The sequence below is a fragment of the Myotis yumanensis genome, unplaced genomic scaffold (assembly GCF_028538775.1).
Source record: "Myotis yumanensis isolate MYYU_CA2020_CCGP unplaced genomic scaffold, mMyoYum1.0.hap1 SCAF_12, whole genome shotgun sequence".
NCBI classification, from domain to species: Eukaryota; Metazoa; Chordata; class Mammalia; order Chiroptera; family Vespertilionidae; genus Myotis; species Myotis yumanensis.
This window is the reverse complement of record NW_027223763.1, coordinates 29,857,823-29,882,188: the sequence shown is the minus strand read 5'-3', so window position 1 is coordinate 29,882,188 and position 24,366 is coordinate 29,857,823. Positions and strand designations below refer to the sequence as shown.

Below are 24,366 nucleotides of genomic sequence, written 5' to 3'. Positions count from 1 at the left end.
AAAGACATCAATTGGCTGCCTCCCACATTTGTCCCAACCAGGGTCAGGGGTTGAGCCTGCAACTAAGGCATGTGCCCCTAACCGGAACTGAACCCAGGAGCCTTCAGTCCACAGGCCAACACTCCATCTACCGAGCCAAAATGGCTGGGGTAAAACTGCACAAATTTTATTATGAAAAACTTCAAGCATCCTGAAATGTTGAAAGAATTTTACAAGTTGCATACTTACACCTATATTCTATTATCAATATTTTATTATACTTGATCTATCACATCTATGCATATATCCATCCCTCTATATGATCCCATTTTAACCAACTAAAAAATATGTACTAAAAAAAAATCTAGCAAGATATATTTCAAAATGTTAACAGTGATTACCACTGGGTAGAGATATGAGTAAGCCTTCTTTCCTTTATCTGTATTTAAAAAATTTCTCACGTGTAGACCTGGCCAGATGGCTCAGTTGGAGCATCATCCCATACACCAAACATGTTGCAGGTTCAATTCCAGGTCAGGGCACATACCAAGGTTTCAGGTTTAATCTCCAGTTGAGGTGCATACAGGAAGCAACTGATGATATCACTTCTCAGCCTTTTGGCTAGGATCAAGTGTAGGAAGCAACTGATCAACGTTTCTCCCTTCCCCTCTCTCTCTCCGGTCCCCTCTCTAAAATAAAAAAAATCAATAAACATATCCTCAGGTAAGGATTAAAAAAAAATTTCTTATCTGTATTACTTTTACAATAAGGAAAATTATTTAAAGAACTAATTTGGCAGCAACATGAAGATTAAATTGGAGGAGACAAGACTAAAAGCAGAAAGAAAATATGGAAGGATACTTGGGTAACTCGAGAGATAGATGATGACTGCCTGGCGGGTATGGCTCAGTGGTTGAGTGTTGACCCAGGAAGGAACAAGAGGTCACTGGTTTGGTTCCCAGCCAGGGCACATGAATGATGTTTCTCTCTATCCCTCTCCCTCTTTCTCTAAAAAAACACAAAACACAAAAAAAACAAAAAAACTCAATAAAAATGTACTTACAAAAAAAAAGAGAGATGGATGATGAGCTCTAGAGTATAGAAAATAGAAAAGAAATTGATGGATAGAGAGATATTTTAGAAAACAGTATCAACACGGCTTGGTAACCTAAGGAAACTAAAGAGCCTAGAATGAGTCTTAGTTCCCTAGCTGTGCAATCGATGAAAGATGGGAACACTCACTAATATATGTCGATTCATGGGTGGAGGTAGGGGTGGGGTAGTCTTGGAAGAGAGATCGTGAGTTTGAATATGCTGATTTTGAGGTGGAATGTTCAGGGGTTGATGCCCATCATCATGTCTGAACATTAGCACTGATTAACAAGTACTGAAGATTTTCAAAATAGCAGCCACTATGCATTATCTCATTTAATCTTCCCAGTGACCCTCTAAATTATATAAATTATTACCCATATTACAGATGAGGAAACACAAGTCTCTCTCAAAAAGCTTAAATAACTTGCTTAAGATCATAGTGCTAATAAGTGGTAGGACCAGGATTCAAATTCAGGTCTCTAATAGCAGAGGTAATGTTCTTAAAACCTGCTGTTAGTGTTCAGGAAATGTATACTTGGGTGTTATCAGCTTGAAAACATGACACTGGCAGGGAATCTGAAAGAAGAGAGGGGTGGAGCCCAAACAAAGACAAGTCCTGGCTTTCACCAACCAAATTTAGTGCAGGTTACTGACATAGCAACAGTCCCTATAGAAGTGACATGACCACCTCAGCCCTCTCATTCCCTGGGGAGACAAATAACAAGGAATCCCAAAACTTCTGAACTACTGCCAGGTAATTTTGACCTGTGAATATGCTTATTAGATTTATTTTCCCTCTTGGCTGCTTTCTATTGCCTTGCAAAGAATTAAATAACCTCTCAGAATCTAAATTTTCTCATTTGTTAAATGAGCCTAGTAATGCAAACCCTCTAGTACTGTTCTGAGGATTATATAACATATGTGAAGTACTTACATTAGCAACTAATAAGATTACTTTTGTTTGGGGATCTGGAGTGGGGAATTATATTTTTACACATGCGTACCCAGTAAAAATGGTTAGCACTCTGAGCCTACCTTCTAGGCTACTGTGGGTATCTAGAAAGCATTTGTATATCTCTAGGTTATCTTCTCTACACTCGTTTCCATACATCTTTTTCTGACCTACCACTGGAAAGAAATGACATATAGCTTTTATCAATAAGAAACTTAACACTATATAATTAGTTGTACAAAAAATGGTTATTGCTCCTAATACTTTATAGAACATGTCAACTTTTCCAAAACATGTTAATACCATTATTTTAATGAAGCCCAACAAAAACATTAGACTAATATGCCATCATACATGCTTTTTGGAACAAGGCAGAGTACGAATAATAAATAAGATCTCCTGACCCCTAGTTGATTTTCTGTTTACTGGGCTATTTTCATTCACATTATTCCTTTTCCATTTCTAACTTCCCTCCCTCCCAGCCACACCAAAAATCCTTACAAAAAGGCAATTTACCAGACACAGCCATAGTGTCATTAATCCATGCAATTGAAAAGATCCAGTCCTTGTGCCCATCCTTGGGGAGGAGGGAATGACAGGTACAGAGAGGGGTGGGAGAAAAAAAGAAAATTAGTAAAACAGAATTACAATGCACACTCTTGAAAAGCACACAAGTCTGGCTGAAAATATCTTTTTAAAAATTACAACTCTGATCTCTGGTGATGTCAACCCATAGGGCATGATCTCATAATCTTTAACTCTTACCTGGAGGTGCAAGGCTGGAATAAAACTGGCATAACTGTGAATAAGCATGTCTAGTCAACATACAGCTCTGGCCTTCATTCTCTGGATGTCTTATTTGGGGCTCCTACATAGTAGCATAATCACTCACCTCTCATCCCTCCAACCTCGTCATATAGTCTCTTCCTTGCTTCCTGAGACAACAGCTATAACTGACCTTTCTGCTGTTTCTTTCATCTGAAACTCTCTTCCTCCAGACATCAACATGGCTTGCACCCTCATTTCCTTTAAGTCTCCCTGCTCAAATGTCGTCTTTTCTAATATATATTTTTCAATTATAGTTGATGTACAATGTTTTTTTTCAATTACAGTTTACACTCAGTATTATTTTGTACATCAAGTCAAATGTCATTCTTATCAATGAGGCCATCTTCTGAAATAGCATTTGCCACCACTCTATTGCTTTAGCCTGCCTTATCCATGGTACTTATCAACTCTGACATTCTGCTGGTGAGTATTTATTGGTTTATATATCGCCTCCCTTCACTAGAATGCAGGCTTCAAGAGGATAGGGGCTTTATCTGTTTTATTGACTGCTGCACCTCAAGTGTCTAAAATAATGCCTGGCCGTAGAAGGCTCTCAATAAATAGTTGCTGAATGAATGCTTTAATAACTTTTGCTCTCTGACTATGGGCAGTAGGATGTGTGTGGAAACTGGACTCAAGCACTAATCAACTGCTGCTGGCTCCTGAGGTACGCTGCTCACCCCTTCATCAAACAAATACGCTGTCAATATACCTGACACTCCCTATGGGGAGTCTTCCCTATATCTGAAGTCTTACCCCTACACCTTACCACCAGGGGGCTGTGGGAGGAGGGTCAATGTGACCTAAGCAGGCTCTGTTGAAAAACAAGACTGCCTCTAACTACAGTTATTGGGGAAACTTACATCTCCTACACACACAGGATCTAGTGTAGGCAGCCGGTAGATGGCAAGACTGTTGGGGTTGTCTCCTCCAGTGGCTAACAGTGTTCTAGAGGGATTCAGCTCGATGGCATGGATACCACAGCCCTGCTGAGTTATACCTCCAGGCTCCCGGTCCTTCAGAATGGGAATCTTGGTAATCTGGCTTGTCTGGATATCCACTACAAAGAGCTATAAGAGAAAAGGGAAATATGCTAAATAGTTTCTCTTTAATGTGGCTTATCCTGAGTACAAACATCCATTAGCCATCAAACATTTAATCAATGCCTACTACATGCTAGATACTGGGAATTATTAAAGGCACCGGCAGCACTACCAGTCATATGAAACATGAAGATAATATAACAGAGACAAGTATAATATGCTACATGCACCCAGATTAGGAAGCAGTAAATTTTGCTTGGGATTCAAAGACAGCTTCAAAGAGGACTTGCATTAGACTACGGACCTAAAGAACCTGACTAGCCCCAGCAGGCAGCTCAGATGGTTGGAGAGTCATCCAGATATGCCAAGGTTATGGGTTTGGTCCCCATCAGGACAAATGAAAGAATCAACCAATGAATGCATAAGTGAGTGGAACAACAAATTGATGTTTCTCTTCTCTCTCTCTCTCTATAAAATCAAATTTAAAAAAAAAAATAGCTTGCCAAAACCGGTTTGGCTCAGTGGATAGAGCGTCAGCCTGCAGACTGAGAGGTCCCGGGTTCGATTCCGGTCAGGGGCATGTACCTAAGTTGCGGGCATATCCCCGGTGGGGGGTGTGCAGGAGGCAGCTGATCGATGTTTCTCTCTCATCGATGTTTCTGACTCTCTGTCTCTCTCCCTTCCTCTCTGTGGAAAATCAATAAAATATAAAAAAAAAAAAAAATAGCTTGACTAAAGGTTTTTCTGCCGGTCTGGGCATATTTTCAATATCAAATTTCTACCTACACATGCATAGAAACTTAGAAACAAATCACAATTCCCAGAACACATCACAACCACTATTAAACATACCTATAAATGCTACTACGTTTGCTGGAGTGACCTAAGACATATGACAAAGTAAGAGTTACTAATATCTCACTGCTTATGTCTATCACACACCATTTTGTTCCATGCCTCCATGCCTTTGCTTATGCTGTTGCTTCTGCCTGAAATGCTCTTCTCTATCCCATTTACCAATCTAAGCCTTTTTCACTCTCCAAGATTCAACTCAGAGAAATGTCTTATCGAAAAGATCAGTCTTAGAAAAAGGGCATTCCAGAAAGTCTACATTCAATTCTTTATGTGATTTAATGATTTACTCCTTCATTCACTCATATATTCTAGGTGCTAGGAATGTAACTATGAGTAAGAGAGAAATAATCTCTGCCCTCATATATCTTATATATATTTTTTTATATCTTACTAGAGGCCCGGTGCACAAAAATTTGTGCACTGGGGGGGTGCGGGGGGTGTCCCCCAGCCCGGCCTGTGCCCTCTCACAGTCTGGGACCTCTCGGGAGATAACGACCTGCTGGCTTAGGCCTCCTCCCAGGTGGCAGAGGGCAGGCCCAATCCCTAAGTGCAGCCCCTGGTCAGGCTCAGACCAGGGCCGATTGGGGAGTTGGGGCGCCGCCCCGTCATGCACAGAGCAGGGAGGATCGGGAGGTTGCGATGCCACCCTCAGTCACGCTCAGGGTAGGGCCGATGGAGAGGTTATGGCTCTACCCTGTCACACACAGAGCAGGGCCGATCAGAGGGTTGGGGCGCCGCACCCTGTCACACACAGAGCCACAGGGCGATCAGGGGTTTGGGGAGCTCCCCCCTATCAGGCACAGAGCAGGGCTGATCAGGGGGTTGGGGTGCCTTCCCCTGTCACAGAACTGCAGGGCGATCAGGGGGTTTGGGCGCTGCCCCCTGTCACACTGATCCCAGTGCCGGGAGCCTCGCTGCTCAGTTGATCCCAGTGCCGGGAGGCATATTACCCTTTTACTATATAGCATAGAGGCCTGGTGCATGGGTGGGGGCCAGCTGGTTTGCCCTGAAGGGTGTCCTGGATCAGGGTAGGGGTCCCCACTGGGGTGCCTGGCCAGGCTGGCTGAGGGGCTGAGGGCTGTTTTCCGACTGGCAGGTGACTAAAAGCTCCCAACCGCTCCTTGTTTTTTTTGTTTTTTTTTTTTATTCTGGGGCAGCTTTAGCTCTGAGGCCTCGCTGCTGAAAACATGGATACAATGTTGCGGTCCGGGGCTGACTGACAGCCGGTTTCTGGGGTTTTGTTTAGCTTCTTATTTGCAACATAGTACATAGTTTCTTAGAGTTGCAGCTGAGAGGCCGGCAAGTTAGGCGGGGAACGTTGGAGTCTGCAGTCCCTGGAGCAAGCAAGCCTTATGTTCGCTTCCAGCTGCCTGGCTGCCGGCCGCCAGCTTGGCTGACAGTTAATTTGCATAAGGATATGCTGATTAGCCAATGGGAAGGGTAGCGGTTGTATGCTAATTACCATGTTTCTCTTTTATTAGTGTAGATAGTTTCAGGAGTTGATTTAAAATCTTGTCAGCAATTGTTGTGCCAAAGCCAGATCACGTCAAATCTTTGTATAAAGTAATCTACTGCATGTGCAGAAGGAGATCTATGAAAGGAGAAATTAGATAAGCCTTAAACTTAAAATCCACCCAATCACCCAAGCCTGGGGTTATCCTAGATTTCTCTTTCTCCCTCACTTCATCATCCAATCCAGTCCTGCCAAATCTACCTCCCTAAATATTCTTACAGTTGGCTCCTTCCTCTCTCTCACCACCTCTCCTCTGGACAATTGCAATTAGTCTTTGTGCTTCCAGGCAAGGCCACCATAAAAAAACTCTTCTCCATAATCAGTCATCTCCGTAAAAATGGGAATCCTCTCACGTCAATTAAAAAATATCCAACAGTTCCCCTTTACCTATATCCAAGGCCTTAGTGTGGCATGAATATTCTCCTCAATCTGGCCCCTACCTATATCTTTCTAGCTCAGTGGTTCCTAACGTGGAGCACAAGCCCCACAGGGGGGCAATTTGAGAATGAGTTATTAACAGTAAATTTTTTCCATTTATGGTTCTAGGAGCCTCATATACAGTATATAAATTGTTATATATTTATGCATTTCAGTTCTCTAGTGTATGTTTTGAAACTTTATTTGCTATTTTTTCATATCACTTTTTTTTTTTTTCTTAGTGACTTCTTCCTCATACTTCAACTGTCCTTTCCTCCTTTTATTTTTCTCTTTCATGGATGCCATATTCTTTTGGACGCTTGTTTAGACCAAGTTAATGACCTTTTAGGCTTCCACCACACTGAATAGGAGTTCACTTTTTTTTAAAAAATATGTTTTATTGATTTTTTACAGAGAGGAAGGGAGAGGGATAGAGAGTTAGAAACATCGATGAGAGAGAAACATGATCAGCTGTCTTCTGCACACCCCCACCTGGGGATTTGCCTGCAACCAAGGTACATGCCCTTGACCGGAATCGAACCTGGGACCTTTCAGTCCGCAGGCCGACGCTCTATCCACTGAGCCAAACCAGTTAGGGCAGGAGTTCACTTTTTAAATAAGAATTATATGTCATGGGGGGTGGGGTGTGGGGAGGTCAGGATTTTAGAGATGCTTAGGTGGGGCATGGCCAAAAAAAGGTTGGGAACCACTGCTCTAGCTTCACATCCTGCTGTTGACCGTATGCTTATAATTATTATTCATGCAAAAATCTTCAATGAAATAAATTATTTTGTTTTATGCTCATGCTGTTCACAATGCCAGAAATGATTTCCCCTACTTTTTTCTTTACCTGGCCAACACTGACTTATCATTAATTCATTAATGATTCAGGTCAGACATGTCCTCTCTGAATATTCCCTAAATTTCTAAGCTTGTTAAGTTCCTCTCTCTTTCTCTATTCATTCATATATATATATATATATATATATATATATATATATATAATTTTTTTAATTGATTTCAGAGAGGAAGGGAGAGGGAGATAGAAACATCAATAATGTGAGAGGATCACTGATGGGCTGCCTCCTGCACACCCCACACTGGGGAATGAACCCACAACCCTGGCATGTGCCCTAACTGGGAATCGAACTGTGACCTCCTGGTTCACAGGCTGACGCTCAATCAATGAGCTACACTAGCCAGGCTCTCTTCTTTTTTATTTTAATTTTTATTTATTGATTTTAGAGAGGAAGAGAGGGAAAAGAAGAGGCAGAGAAAGGGAGAGAAACATCTATTTGTTGTTACACTTATTTATGAATTAGAATCAGTGGTTGATTCTAATATGAGCTCTGACTAGAGATCAAACCTGCAACCTTGCTGAATCGGATGACACTCACACCCAAGTGAACTAAACAGCCAGGGCAAGTTCCTCTCTTGTAGGCTCCCAGGATAGCCCTCTACCCACAACTTAGACCGTATCATACTGACTTAAAATCTTGCCTCGCTTCTCCATTAAGCTAATAAGGCCCTGCCAATTCCAAAAGCAGTGAATTTTACCTATTTGGTTCTATAATCATGCCCCAACAAATGCAAGGCTACATAGTAAGCATGTGCAGTAGCCACTTTAAGGAGGTCTGCTCAGTGATGTTAGGGGGCCCCCGCATCTCTGCATTCAGAGTGGGGCTCTGTAGCTGTGATCTCAGGATCACAGCACTGCCCAGGGAGATTTGGTCAAGGCTACATTAGACTGTGTCATTCAAGTTCTCTCAGAAATGTGGAGCTGGCTGGTGACAGACTGGGTGGCCATTTTCGACCAAAGCCATTCTCCAGAGAAAAAAACACCTTCCTCTCCACAAGAGAGGAAGTATGGCCATCCTTGGTTCCTTGTGGCTTTCCAATTCCTAGTTTCCTTCTTAGATCTAGAAATACTTCCTGCTCTTGGGGTTTGTGAACTAGCCCTTCCAAAAAAGGTTTTCTTATCCTTTTAAGTAAGTAATCTCTAACACAAGCCTTCAAATGTTTCATGAAGCAAAATTAACTGTCCACTTAACACCTTTGTGTTGAGTGGGACAATGCATCCATAACACATTAGCTGCTAGACTAGTGATTCCCAAACTGATAATTACAATAACCTGGGGAATTTTCTTTTTCTTTTTTTACAAAATACTACAAAACAAAAACAATTCCCAGACCCTACCATAAAACTCTTCCAACTAGAAATCACTGAGTTTGAGGTCAATAAAACTGAATATTTTCCCAAGGATCTCCAGGACACTGTTTACTGCTCAGGTTTAACAATCACTGATCTAGACACTTGTTATTGAAAGGAGCACCTGGGAGCTTGTTAGAAACAAAGGATCTCAGGCCCTGCCCTCGATCTAAATCAGATTCTGGAGTTTCCCAAGATCTCTAGGTCCCTGAAGTTTGAGAAGCACTGACATGAAGAGAATCAGCTCTGTACACTGAGGGCAATGTTTTACTCTTGATAAAACACAAGAGTAAAAACTAAACTGCAACCTGCAAATATCTGAGTTTCTCCTGTGGAATGTGAAGGCGGGCTAAAATTTTTAAGAATTATTTTAGTCCATTCCTTTGCCATTCTCTCCACTGCCATCCAAAAAGGTGAGGGAAAAAAGTTTTATCTATTCATACCCAAGAAAGTCTAAAGTCCAACTTCTGCAGTTTTAGAGTCGGGACAGATCTAGGTTTGAATTCCAAATTGGTTACCTATTAGCTGTGTGATCTTGGGCAAGTCACTTAATCTTTCTGAATATTATCCTATATAATAAAAGGCTAATATGCAAATTGTCCCCTCGACCGGGAGTTCAACCAGAAGTTCGACCAGGGGGTGGAGCCAGCCAGCCAACTGCCTGCAGCCCCTGCTCCTGGCCTGATTGCCCCGATTGGGGCAGGCTGGCTGGACCCTACCTGTGCACAAATTTGTGCACCGGGCCTCTAGTTATCTATAAAACTTGAATAATATTATCTATCTCATTGAGTTGCTAAGAAATCAAATAAAATGTAAAGTGTTTAGCAAGGGCTCAGAATAAGTGCTTAACAAGTGATAGGTAATAGTAATATACTATGCTCATATTTGTTTAGTTTTTCAGGTTGTTAAGAAAAGCTTCTATACTATATGGAAAACATTTGATACATGGGCAATGGAAAAATTGGTAATAGTTGGGTCTGCAGAGGGCATAGGAAACCAAGAGTTTACCCCCATCTCACCTCATTCTTGCATAGGAATGAAAAAGCACCATGTGAAGGACAGAGCCCTTTTCCTTCTTCAAAGGAAGGGAACCTCACCTCATTCTTACATAGAAATGAAAAAGCACCATGTGAAGGACAGAGCCCTTTTTCTTCTTCAAAGGAAGGGACGGTGATGTGGAGGAGCTGCCACAGAATCTCTCTTCAAGCTCTCTGACAAGGGGCCAAGGCTTCATGCAGCTCCTGTAACACTTCCTGCGCATTAACCTACTGGGATACCTGCCAGAAACTAGCTGCATGGCAAGGTAAACTGGAGGTTCAATGGCTCCCTGTACTTTACATTCTAGAACAGAGGAAGAAAAAAGAAAGCAAAGGCCTTACAATCAGGAAGATTATAAGACTAGTGAGTATATCTCTGCATGTATGAATGTGTTTGTAGACACATGCAAATGTGTGTACCAAGAAAGATCAAGGTGGCTTAGTAAAATGGTGGACTCACAAAGTTTCTAAAACTCTGGAGTATTTTAGCTGGAGCCTAACAGAGAAAGGAAAGCAAATCCACTTAGGTCACACAGACATCAAGATAAATTCTACTGAGTTAGACAATAAGAGGCAAGTGGGCAGCCTAAGTTTGCTGAAAGTTGGGGAAAGGAGAGACAACCAAAATCAAAGAAGAGGAATCCATTTCCTATTTCAAACCTAGAAGATGGGGGAGAGCAAAACAGAGACCCAAGACCAAGAAACACAACAGGAAATGGTCAGATAATATGTGTCAAAAATTAAAAATGTGTAAACTCTGCAGTTTCAATTTCAGGAATTTATGCTAAGGAAATAATGACAGGTGAACAGTGTTAATTACAGTGCAGCAATTTTAAACTAGTGAAACACCACAGGGGACTGGGTAAAGACACATTCTTACTTCCTGAGAATTACAGCACAAAGACATAAGGACAATATGGTTTGTGTACTTGCCCACTGAGAAGCAAGATCCCTCTCTAGGTGCTATTTATATATTTTAATATATTTGTATTGATTTCAGAGAGGAAAGGAGAGGGATAGAAACAATGATGAGAGAGAAGCATTGATCGGCTGCCTCCTACATGCCCTTTACTAGGGATGGAGCCTGCAACCTGGACATGTGCCCTGACTGGGAATCAAACCTTGACCTCCTGGTTCATAGGTCAACACTCAACCACTGAACTACACTGACCAGGTGGTGCAATTTATTTTTTTAATTGATTTCAGAGAGAGAGAGAGAGAGAGAGGAAGGGAGAGGGATAAAGAGATGGAAACATCGATGAGAGTGAAACATCGATTGGCTGCCTCCTACACAACCCCTACCTGGGATCATGCCCAAAACCCAGGTATGTGCATACTAGTATGTGCCCTGATGAGAATCAACCAGCAACCTTTTGGTGCATTGGATGATGCCCAACTGAAGCACACCAGTCAGGACTCTCTAGTTTTATTGAGCTCCAAAAAACTCCCTTGTGACCAAAAAGGGAAATTCCTTTTGCTGTATATCCTATCACTGTATTTTCAAACACCTACTTCACTCTCCTCAGAGAAGACGTATAATACATGACTGTGTTTAATTTTTATCAGTAAACAAGACAAGTAATGAATGACAACTGGTCAAGGCTACTTTCACTGTTTCTTTAGGCTAAGAAAAAACAAGATTTATCTAGCTGAAGTAACATTTTTAAAAAATGAGAGTTCACTTATATTACTTTATCAGCAATAGAAATAAAAAAATGCAAAAGATCGCTCATAGTCCTCTTTTTTCATGTCTGTTTTCATTTGTCAAGTTTCTGTTTAGTCCTTCACCACATACATGTATAATTGTGCATAGCTACAATCAGCAGAGATCAATTTTACTTCATTCCATTTAACATATCAAATGCTTTGCATGTTTAGTCTTTTTTTAAAAAAATATATTTTATTGGTTTTTTATAGAGAGGAAGGGAGAGGGATAGAGAGTAAGAAACATCGATGAGAGAGAAACATCGGTTCAGCTGCCTCCTGCACACCCCCCACTGGGGATGTGCCTGCAACACATGCCCTCGACCAGAATCGAACCTGGGACCTTTCAGTCCACAGGCCGACGCTCTATCCACTGAGCCAAACTGGTTAGGCCATTTTAGTCTTTATAATTATGTTAATAACTGCATAATATCATGCAGACTTGATTTACCATAAATTACTCAAGTATTCTACTGTTAGCATTTAGCTAAAATAGCTTCTAATAATTATTTTGTTAAAAAAAGACTTTTCCTTTGGATGAATTCCCTAGTCTGAAAATATTAGGTCAAAGGGTATATTTTTAGGTTCTTCATTCAACACATGACATGTACCAGGATTTTGAAACATAATGCCAAATTACTTTCAAAAAAGAGTTTTAGTGGCAATATTGTTGTTGTTCCAACACATCTCTATCAGAACTGGGTATTACTACCCTGGCCAGGCACCTCAGTCAGTCAGAGCGTCATCCAGATAAGCCAAGGCTGCAGGTTTGATCTCTGCTCAGGACACATACAAGAAGCAACCAAAGAATGCGTAAATAAGTGGAACAACAAATTGATGTTTCTATCTTCTTCTTTTATGCAAGCACGCGCTTGCGCGCTCTCTCTCTCAAATCCAAAAAAACCCACACCTGGATATTTATTTCTAATTTACACACAGAAAAATATTTTCCTTTTATCTATATTCAATCTATAATGAAATTTAAATATAATTTCCTATAATTTACAAATTGTACCTCCTCTTATACCAATTATATCTAAATGAACCATTTCTAAGTGTTTAAGCTATTTGGGATGTGAATGACATACAGAAAACAGCCATTTATAGGGTAGAGAAATGCTCACTTCTTAAATGTACCTGAATCTGGCCAAAAATACACCTAGGGCCTTCAATCATAAAACCACTTCTTCCACACTTCCTCCTCCTTCACCACCACCATTAATTACATCAACAATTTTATTAAGCACATGTTCTAGGCCAGTGATGGCGAACCTTTTGAGCTCAGCGTGTCAGCATTTTGAAAAACCCTAACTTAACTCTGGTGAAGTGTCACATATAGAAATTTTTTGATATTTGCAACCATAGTAAAACAAAGACATATTTTTGATATTTGTTTTATATATTTAAATGCCATTTAACAAGAAAAATCAACCCAAAAAAAATGAGTTCGCGTGTCACCTCTGACACGCGTGTCATAGGTTCGCCATCACTGTTCTAGGCACCGTGCTAACTAACATCTCATTAACTCTCTTCATGACTGTTAGACCCCCAGAGCAAGGACGATGGGCCAGGTACAAAAACTCACCAGAGCAGAAAGCCCGGGAAGCCTAGCAAGGGACAAAACTGGGAAAACAAGAACGTTGCCCCCAGGGCAGCCTATTCTCCCCTAGCATATCACTGGTCAGGTTTTCACCCCCTGACCTCTTCCTCCCTAAAGATAACATCTAGGCCTCAGTTGTACTTGAGCTCCAGGCCCCAAAAAACAGCAAAACCAGACAAGTTGACTCTGCCTGTGGCTGCCTCAGACCAGCTACATTATTGACTAATGACTAATGACCCACCAATCAGTGGAGACCAGGCCCTTGGAACAAAGCTGATGAATATTCTGTTAAGAGCCTCCCTGAGATCTCCCCTAAGATTCCCCCCTGCCAGAAAGAGATACTAGTAAATAACGCTCAGGACAAAGGACCCAGCCCTCTCCTTCCAAGGATCACGCCTGTACCTTTCCCCCACCCCCAAGCACTATTCCCTAACCTCTCTAAGGGATCCCATAAGACCTGCAACTAAGGGAGCAATGGGCAATGGCAGCTCATCCATCCTGGGCTTACGCCCTGAGTCTGTCTCAAAGGCCCCCTTTTCTCTGCGTAGCCCTTCCCTTTGGATAGCCCATCCCCCACCCCCTTTCCCTTAAATAAATTCAATTTTTCTTAAATCACCATCTGAGATGGCTATTTAGCCTGCCTACATACCACCAACTTTAATCTTTCAATAACTGTTACACTCTCCATTTATTTTAAAGGTAAGAGAACGCTTAGAATATACATTCAAACCTCGGTTCTCCAACATCTCCCATCTCAAACAATTCAGTTCTCAACCAAGTTGTTCACAGAAAAAATGTCTAGGTTGTGGGAAAAAACTGGGTTTTTGACTTGACAACCCTTTCATGCTGATACCTCAGTAGGACAAAAAGCTTCTCTCTCAAGCATCAAACAAAGGAGACAATGCTTTTGTTGCTGGCATCAAGGATTAACACAATTTTAAAACATGAAGAGGCCATCAAGAATGCTAATATTGCCAAAGATGTGAAAGTGCTCACAAAACCACATCACAGATAACTGAAGAGGTAGAAAAACTGTGGTTGATTTGGATAAACAAAAAGCAGGATTTCCAAGGCAGTAATCGTGAAAAAGCAAAGATGCTACATATGATCTCCTAAAAGACACCTCTGGAAGGAGTGCTGAAAGTGATCCCTTTAAGGCCAGAGGGGGTGGTTCAATAAATTTAAGAGCCGAAACCGGTTTGGCTCAGTGGATAGAGCGTCGGCCTGCGGACTGAAGGGTCCCAGGTTCGATTCCGGTCAAGGGCATGTACCTGGGTTGCGGGCACATCCCCAGTGGGAGATGTGCAGGGAGGCAGCTGATCGATGTTTCTCTCTCATCGATGTTTCTAACTCTCTATCACTCTCCCTTCCTCTCTGTAAAAAATCAATAAAATACATTTAATAAATAAATAAATAAATTTAAGAAAGTGTTTGTTTATAGATTAAACAGTACTAGTACATGAGCCATGTATTATATATAAGAAAAATTAAAATAGGCAATCATTTGTGGGTCTGATTAATTCAATTTACATTCTTTCTAATGGGAACAAATCACTTCTCAATCAGCCTTCAAAAACAAATTAAGTTCGAGAACGTAGGTTCTACTGTATCTTATTTATCCAAGGGCATAAAGCTAATAAGAAATGGGAGCCAAACTCAATCCTCAAATTTCTAAATCCAAATATACAATACAAAGTGACTTAATCAAATTTGTTGGTATAAATGCAGGTATTTCTGACATATGTTTACATATTACTTTTGTAGAAAAGAAACAAAAACTTGGAAACTAAAGGCCAAAGCTAAGATCTGACCTGAAAAAAAGGGCAGCCCTAGTCAATTTGGCTCAGTGGCTGGAGTGTCAGCATGTAGAATGAAGAGTCCCAGGTTTGATTCTGACCTCGACTGCAGGCTAGGTATCTGGCCCTGGTCAGGGTGCATGTGTCAAGTAACCAACTGATGTTTCTCTCTCTCTCTCCCCCACTCTCTTCCACTGTCTAAAAAGCAATGGAAAAAATATTGAGTGAGGATTAACAAAACAAAAAAAGAGCAAATCTCTGCCTGTTAGTAAGGCCAGGAACAGGGGGGGAAAAATCATTCGTCAAGGCATCCTCAAAATGCAGAAATAAGATTTAATTAAACCCTACTGGCTGCTGAATGGATATTAATCAAGATGCCTACAAAGAAATGCTTCTAGGTTTAATAAGTCTGATGCCCTCACCTGTGCCAAGTGTGGTTTAGAAAATACGCACATATCTAAAATTAAATACCTCAAACTCTGCATACAGTATCACTCTGCCTATACAATCCTAATCCTCAAACCACCCCCTCTGAAAATATCCACTATCTTGAATTGTTTTTGGTACTCTCCTGGTTTTCCTCTGACCTCCCTGTTCCATAAATATAGGTATTTTCCAAGGTTCTTGGTAGCAGTTCTTCCTGCCTCCTAAATACAGGTATTTTCCAAGGTTCTATTCTTAGCCCCTCTTTCGAAAATATCAATGGTTCTTACCCATTTTTAGTTCACAGTATTTCCTTTGAAAATCTAATGAGAACTATGAACTACTTTCCACACCACCTTCCCTGCATCGTGCCCAGAAAATACACATATAATGAAAAATTTGCAATTTTAGGGAGGTTTATGGAACTCAAGTGTGCCTTCTCTAACCATGTTAACAATAATCCCTTATACATATATGATTCCCAAACTACTAACTTCAATCTTTACCCCCCTCCCCAATTTCAACTAATTCAGCGGTTCTCAACCTGGGGGTCGAACGACCCTTTCACAGGGGTCACCTAAGACCATCGGAAAACACATATATAATTACATATTGTTTTTGTGATTAATCACTATGCTTTAATTATGTTCAATTTGTAACAATGAAATTGAAGGTCACCACAACATAAGGAACTGTATTAAAGGGTCGCAGCATTAGGAAGGTTGAGAACCACTGAACTAACTGAAAGCACAAAACTAAACTCATTTTCTCTTCAAATCTGCTTAATTCTCATCCTGCCATCTTCCTAGTTATCCAGGTTGGAGACATCAGTATTAATTTTGACTTTTGGCTCAGTGGTTGAGCCTAAATCAATTTTTCTCTGAATCAATTAAATATGAGCATGTTATCATCATTATCATCATCATCACCATCATCATCATCTATAGATTTTACCTCTAAGATGTCATATCTGTCCCATCCCCTCCTCACCTTCTCCCCATTACTAGCCTGGTTTTGCCGCTCATCCATAACCATAGCACTAACATCATATAACTTCTCTCCCTAAAAGCACTACTCCAATGACGTCACTCCCTGCTTAAAAATTCTTGGGTCTTGCCCGGCCAGTGTGGCTCAATGGTTGATCATTGATCTATGAACCATGAAGTCACTGTTCGATTCCCATCAGAGCACATGCCTATGTTATGGGCTCAATCCCCAGTAAGGGGCGTACAGGAGGTAGCCGATCAATGATTCTTTCTCATCACTGATGTTTCTTTCTCTCTCCCTCTGCCTTCCTCTCTAAAATCAATAAAAATATATATTAATTAAAAAAAAAAATCCTTGAGTCTTGTCTCTCCATTCTCCACAGAATAAAATCTTAGCTTGACATTCAAGGGCTTCCACAATTTGATCCTAATGAACCTTTCCAATCTTAATTTTACAACTCTCTTCTAGACACGTAAAGCTCTTGTCACACCAGATTCTCAATATTTCTCATAGTGCTTTCCTTCCAGGAAGCAGGCCCATGCTCCTTTCCATTCTCCCTCTTCCTCCCCCACTGGAGTGCATATCCTAAATGTCAAGAGACCCCATGAGACTGGAACAATGGGCAGAGGAAGCTGGTCCAGGGCTAATCTTCTGAACCCGTCTCTAAGGCTTCCTTTTCTGACTTCTCAGTGAGCCAAAGTAGCCCGGCCTAGGCTCATTTCTTTCCTATATTTCTAGAGAGCCAAAGCAACCCCCGCCAAGGCTCTCTCCTGTTGCTTCTTCAATCCTAAGCCCTTCCTTATTGCACTGTTGCCAGCTTTAATAAATATATTCTCAAAATAAAACTTTAAAATTACTCATACATAGTTGATACCTTCCCCCATAAAAATACAGATTTCAGGTTTCTTTTTAAAAAGGACAAAAATCTATTAATGCTAGGCCCAAATTGCTGCACGGCTACAACTAGCTGGAGCCAAGAATTCCTTCTTGGCTCTTTGCAGTCTCCACTACTTCTTACTTTTGTGCCTGGCAGGCTTCTTTTATTTATTTAGCTATTCTGTCTGACTTTGTACACAATCTGAGTTTGTAACCCTAAACCAGGAAAATATACTCATACATCCTAGTAGTCAGATCCATGATCCAATTAAGTTTATAGTACCTCTCCTTCTTTAAATAATTTAGTAAAAATATAACTGTACTGTTATTGATTAAAACATAGGCTGGCCATCTTTGCTATTATTCCCGAGCTTACTGGCCTTCCAGTTTGAGTGTCATTCCATAGCACAGGGCAATTCCCACCCCAGGAATCAGGCTACAGAAAACTTCACAAAATATCTCTGCTGCTTTTATCACAGAGGAAGACCCACTGCCTCAGCAGAGATTTCAATATTATAGCGCCAAGCCAGATAACTAGGAAAGGACCTAACTTTTTAGCATTTGTGTACCCTCAGTTAAGTGCTGGTGAAACTTAGGTATATATGAATAGGTGATTTTAGAATATAAATGGTTGTGGCATACTTTTCCTACTGCATACATTTAAATCATTTTATTGATGATAATATTTCAATACACTGAAACTTAACTTACTATTGAGAATCAAACAAGAACTCCTCCTCCCCCAAAATTCTCACATAGTATCCAAAGACAGTTCTAATTGTTTAAATAATTTTCCTTTCTTCCAAAGGGAAGTCTCAGGAATTGCCAAGAGCATTGGAAAAACTTTTGATTCACTATCACTAATACTATTTTTGAATAAGATATTGTTCACCTGAAGTATTTCCCAAGATGTCCACACCACCTTATCAGCACTCGATAAGTGGTAATATCCATTTTAGAGAGAGGGAAACAAAGGCACAGCTAAGGGAATCATTTGCCAAATGTCACAAATTTCAGAGAAAAGCAGTGTTCCTGGTTCCCTGCTTTGCTTCTGGAAGCTAAACAAAACAAAGCGAAAAACTCTATCTATAAAAAGAAACAGACTTAAGGTCATGAGGACATAGGAAGACAGAAATCATATGTATTAACAGAAGGTTAAATTATTACTTAATATTATTCTCCCCTTCAAAATAGTAAGTGACAGAAGCAAGACACTATGATGATTACTTTAATTTACAATTCAGCAACATTTGCTGGGCAAAACACTATAATGGTATGTGTGGAAAATGGAATTAATTTCTCCAAATAAGAGTTTCTTTCTACTCCAAGTGACAATGAGACTAGAAAAATGAAGTTTTGTAGAGACTTGCCACAACTACATAGTTTTAAAAGTTTTTGTATGACAAGCAGCCTTCAACAGAAGAGGAAATGAAAGCTTGGCCCCAACCACCATGGTATTATTTCCTTCCTTAAAACTCATGTTTAAATCTTTTCCTGTCTATAATAATAAAAGTGCAATATGCTAATTAGACTGGACATCCTTCCGGACCAAGATGGGGCTGCTAGGGAAGCCAGGGGCCCAGCAAGGGGCCCCAGGTGTCAGCAGCGGGGGGGGGGGGGGTACTCTTGCACGAATTTCGTGCATCAGGCCTTTAGTATCCTTTATAAAAAAAACACTTCTCCTAGTACTTAAGACTTTCTTGATTTACAGCAACCATCTCTCTTCCAATTAATCAAGATGTTTCTGTCCAGGGTAAATTTACCCAACCATTATGACATTACTTGTCTATTCACATAGAGCGAGGTGAAAAATGGAGAGAGCAGCTAGGCCTCATCTCATCTTATCTTTTCTCACTCTTCATTCAGAATCATTTTCCACCTCCAGGCCCTGCCTCTTTTCACTTGTCAATCATCTGACATCATACTATTTGTGCCCTTCTGTTCCAATCATATCCACCATAACCAATCATAGATTAACTTATTTTATCCATGACTGTAATTGTGCTGGTTATATAGCTTACTGATAAATTTTTCCCTTCATTCACTTATGATTGTCTTCTGTCATTCTATATAAAAATATTCTACTTATACTTAATTTTTCTCTCTTTTGAATCCTTTTCACGGAGACTATTGTGCAAAGAGAAAACATGTACATCAAGATACCGCCAGATACACATTCCCTGTCTATTCTTACAAACAACTTTTGATTCTATTCCCTAAAAGTGAATGTTTGCCAAGAGCTATTTTAAATGCTTCTACTTTTAGGCTAGCAGGTTTTCACTATCATGTATCCTGAATGATGCTCAGTCTTTCCAGGTGTCTTTCCTCCATCTTTCCTTTGAGGCCTCTGACTTAAAAAGCAACATAAATTAAAAAATGAAGCCAAAAAAAAAAAAAAATCTAGAAGCACTGGCATAACTATATATATGGCAAGAGGCCTACAGAAATAGGCTCCTCTAAAGATTTATTAGAAATGTAGAGCTGGGAAAAGGAACAGAAAAAAAAGAGAGGAAGAAATCACCAAAAAATAGAAGGAAATGTAAAGGAGAGTAAAGCAATCTCCCCCCAAGAGAAACTGATGGGGAAAATGAGCAATGAGAGGTTCTAGAGCATGTAGAACCATATATCCAGGGCCTAGGATAAAGTTCACACCCCCCAGACACTTACCGTGTTGCATTTTGTGCCACACACCACCTGCCTATGATTCAGCCACTGAGATGCAAACACTTTATTCAGGGTCCCAAGATGAAACTCTCTCTCCTTCAGGAGACTGGGAAGTTGCTGTGCTGCGTAGCCATGCAACACACGAGAGTAGCTGGTATCATTCTGTAGCATGACTTCTCGGTTCTTCAGGTAGTACACTAAGGATCTCTTCACTGGGGGGAGTCTTTTCCTTTTGTGATGGGAGTGATCCCAGCCAAACTGTGGAAAGCAATATTAGAAATCAGGGCTTTGGCTACCCTTCCTTCAGCACAAGGGATCCTAGTGTATTAGGGAAACCACCAAGAACTCATCCTGCAGGATTTACATGCAACAGAAATATAAGAACAGGAATCTCAACCCAGACTATCCAGTTTAACTCTTCCAACACTGAAAAGATGCTGCTCAGAGTCAAACCTACCTACGAGAAAGGAGGAACGAAAAGACAAGGAAATGGAAGCAGAGACCAACAAGGACAAAAGGTTTACTAGGCCTTTTAGGAGTGAAAGATTCAGAGTCCCTAAAGTTATCCTTGACAGGGAAGGGAATGATGGGCTGAACGATTACCATACTAACCTGGGCTGCATCTCTACCCAGGCCCCTTCTCCCTCTCAGCCTGTACTCCCCTCGGAGCATGAAGGATGCAGCCCAAGGAGCCAGATTTAGGGTCCCAGGTCTTCCAGGATGCACTATTAATGGCCGCCCCCATGTCACGAGGCCCCACGCTCCAGGCAGTTGTAGAATTCCAAAATCAAACACCAACGGGGTGGAAGGCACGGGAAATCAGAGTCCGAATACGCGTCCAACAAGGTCTTCCCCTCCAAAGGGGGCGGTATAGAGATGATACCTGGGAATTGCTGTTTGTTCTAAGGATTCAAGGGCCAGCTCAGGGGTTGTGTATCCACAGCGAGACCCCTTCCTATATTAGAAACGCAACCATCCCTGCTTCCCCGGGGCCCTTGTAAAGACTTCACTCTCCCTCCCCTTATTTTCTGGGAGGTTCGTTCCCGATGCCCCTCAACTTCGATTTTCTCTCCTCCAAAGCCCAGATCTGATTTCTCAAGCCTCATTCCCGGCTGCAGACCTTCCGCAGTGTACGCACCATTTTGAGGTTCCCCTTTAGCTCCTCACCCCGGCCTCCCTGCTCTCCAGTGAACTCCTGATGGCCCAGCCCTGACTCTACAGGTCGGGGCTCCACTCCCCCCAGCCCATCCCTAACTACAGACCTTGGATCCCGGTACCGGCTCCCCAATCTGCAAACCCTATCCCCCTCGGGGTGCCTCGGCCTTCCCACCCGAGTCCCAACCCTCCCAGCCCTCACCAGCGGGCCCTGAGCGTCACTCCCAGTTCTCGGCGAGGCTGGCGCTTTCCGCTTCCTGCTAACTGCTTTCCGGGCCATAGTGGGCAGAGCCGCCGCGGCCGCGCAGCCACATGGGGCGGGGGAAGCGAGGGGTAGCCAGACCGCGGGTCATATACTGGGCCCCCGGGGCCGTGCACTTAAGTGTGCCCGGCCCGGAAAATGGCCCGGACCCGGGGCGTCAGTAGGAAAAGGGGAGGCAGGCAGAAGGGAAGGAGAGGAGGAGGACCGAGGCTGGGAAAGAGAAAAGGAAAAGAAAACACGAACAAGAAGCTTTCCGACGAGCCAGTCTAGAAAGGACGGCGAGCGGCTAGAACCAAAACACCCCCTCCCCCTCGTCAGCGCTCCGTCACTCCTGCGCAGCCGCACTTCGCAGCGCGTCGCCATGGAGACGCCGCGCGTACTAAAGGGGCGGGGTTTAAAGCTCGGAGGAGAGTTCGCGCGTGTTGCACGGCGGCTGACCGCCCCTTTCTAACGGTAGTAAAGTGGCCGCAGGAGGCCACAGGAATCTGGGTTCCCGCCACCGACCTCAGACCCCGCCCGCCCATCCTCATGCACCCGGAAGTGAGGACAACTAACCCCCCCCAACTCGGGGAAGGAACCCCTCCCAGCACCCGCCTTTACCCGGCAGCCTCCACTGATTATCTCCCTTCCAGCGCCGCAGGTTTCCCCGAGCCTTGGGCATGCCGAGCCCGGGCGCCAAAGGGCTGGACCCTGTGGGAGGAGATAGAACCTTCTCCCCTGCATCCTCACTAGGTGGAGTTCAGTCCAGAACCTTTGCCAGTGTGGCCATACTTTCCCTCGGCAGAGAACCTGCCCTGCCCAGCATAACCAACCCAGGCGGAGCCCTCACCCCGCCAGCCCCGGCCCCAGCCTGACCCTCTCCAGCCCTAACCCGTAACAGCCCCTCGGTCACCTCGCCTCCCTTTAGATTCCCTTGGCTTGTCGGCCACATTGTCTTTTGTGTTTTGTGAAATAGGCTTCACTCCGCCCTGGCCGGTGTGGCTCAGTTGGTGGAGCTTCGTCCCATGCACCCAGAGGTCACGGGTTGGATTCCGGTCAGGGCACATGGCCGAGTTTCGGGCTTGAACCCCAGTAGGGGACGTGCCGATGTTTCTCTCTCTAAAAAAAATAAATAAATAAAAATAAAAAAATAAAAAACATTTTTTAAAATATGCTTCACCCCATAATTTGTTTCTTACATTTCCAATGCAGTCCTAAACTGAGGACTGGAATAGGGGATGGCCACTGCCTGCCTCCCTCTGGGGACCCAGGTTATATCTCTATCAGGGCAGATTGGATCAAATCCTGAACCATAGAGAAGAAAGTGGCCATTGGCTTCTCAGTCCAGTTAGGGCTGGCATTGGTCACCAGATGAGAGGGTTTCTTTATGATCACCCTGGCTTCCATTGTCAGAAGATCCTGTAGGAATTTGAGGCCAGCCTCAACATTCCTCAGGCAAAACAAACAAACAAAAAAACCACCCTGCAAGGAAGCAGGAATGCTTTCTTGGGGCTGATCAGACTCAGGCTGCAATGCCCAGTTACCTGCTGGTCCCTTCAGGCTTCAGGCCTCATACCTTCAGGGAGCTCTGTTGGCCCATGTGAAGTTCTGCTTCCAGAGAGATTTGGGTTTGTTTTCCAAGTTGAACCGGAGACCAGTGACCAGATTGAGATAGGATCCTTCGCCATCACCGATCAGCACTGCCACTAACCCCTACTGCCACCTTGGGAAAGGCAGCCTCATCTCACTTGGTCAGGCCTGTTCCTTTAGAGACATACACACAGTGAAGGGGTCAGAAGTGGGTCAGCTTTCTTTTTTCTTTTTTAGCCTGTTGTTCTAATTCTGTCTTGCCTCACAATGCCCTGAAGGCAGGAGTCCATTGAGCAAGAATCTGGAATTCCGCCCTAACCGGTTTGGCTCAGTGGATAGAGCATCGGCCTGCAGACTCAAGGGTCCCAGGTTCGATTCCGGTCAAGGGCATGTACCTTGATTGCAGGCACATCCCCAGTAGGGAGTGTGCAGGAGGCAGCTGATCGATGTTTCTCTCTTATGCATTCATTGGTTGCTTCTTGTATGTGTCCTGACCAGGGATTTATACCTGCAACCTAGATATATCTGAATGACACTCAACCAACTGAGCTATCCAACCAGGGTTGAAATTTCTATATCTTGATCTTGCTGGTGATTATATTAGTGTATCCATATGTAAAATTTCATGAAGCTGTATATGTAATATTTGTGCAGTTTATGTAAGTATACTACAGTTCAGTCATGCGCCACTTAATGACGGATATGTTCTGAGAAATGCATTCTTGGCGATTTCCTGGTTTTGTGAATGTCGTAGAGTGGGTTTACACAAACCTAGATGGTATAGCCTACTACATACCTAGGCTATATTGTAAAGTTTATTGCGCCTAGCGACAAACCTGTCCAGCATGTCCAGTATTCAGTAAGCAATTGCAACTCATAGTATCTGTGTATCTAAACATATCTAACTACAGAAAAGGTACAGTAAAAAAAAATGGTATAAAAAATAAACATCGGGCCTTAGCTGGTTTGGCTCAGTGGATGGAGCATCGGCCTGCAGACTGAAGGGTCCCAGGTTTGATTCTGCAAGGACACATCCCCAGTAGAGGGCATGCAGGAGGCAGCCAATCAATGTTTTGCTCTCACATCCATGTTTCTCTCTCTCCTTCTCCTTCCCTCTCTCTCGAAAAATCAATTTTTTAAAAAAATCTTTAAAAAAAAATAAAACCTGAGATACAGGCCCTGGCCGGGGAGCTCAGTTGGTTAGTGTCATTCGATATGCCAAGGTTGCAGGGCACATATAAGAATCAACTAATGGGCCGAAACCGGTTTGGCTCAGTGGATAGAGCGTCAGCCTGCGGACTGAAAGGTCCCAGGTTCGATTCCGGTCAAGGGCATGTACTTGGGTTGCGGGCACATCCCCAGTAGGAGATGTGCAGGAGGCAGCTGATCAATGTTTCTCTCT

General features: G+C 42.6%; 1 protein-coding gene across 2 annotated transcripts in view; it reads right to left on the bottom strand.

Moving 5' to 3' along the window:
- The window catches only part of DCAF12 (DDB1 and CUL4 associated factor 12), a 30,727-nt gene extending 9,031 nt beyond the window's left edge, over nt 1-21,696 (bottom strand). Inside the window, exons 1-4 of one of the 2 annotated variants that reach the window (XM_070431337.1) lie at nt 21,336-21,696; nt 19,982-20,236; nt 3,718-3,924; nt 2,543-2,603 (exon numbers count right to left, since the gene is read on the bottom strand). In XM_070431337.1, the coding sequence (XP_070287438.1) occupies nt 2,543-2,603; nt 3,718-3,924; nt 19,982-20,236; nt 21,336-21,413 (601 nt within the window). In that variant the 5' untranslated portion in view covers nt 21,414-21,696. Of the gene's footprint in view, nt 1-2,542; nt 2,604-3,717; nt 3,925-19,981; nt 20,237-20,590; nt 21,275-21,335 lie in introns of those variants that run through there. The other variant, XM_070431338.1, reaches the window with a different exon arrangement.
- Nucleotides 21,697-24,366: the final 2,670 nt, after the last annotated feature.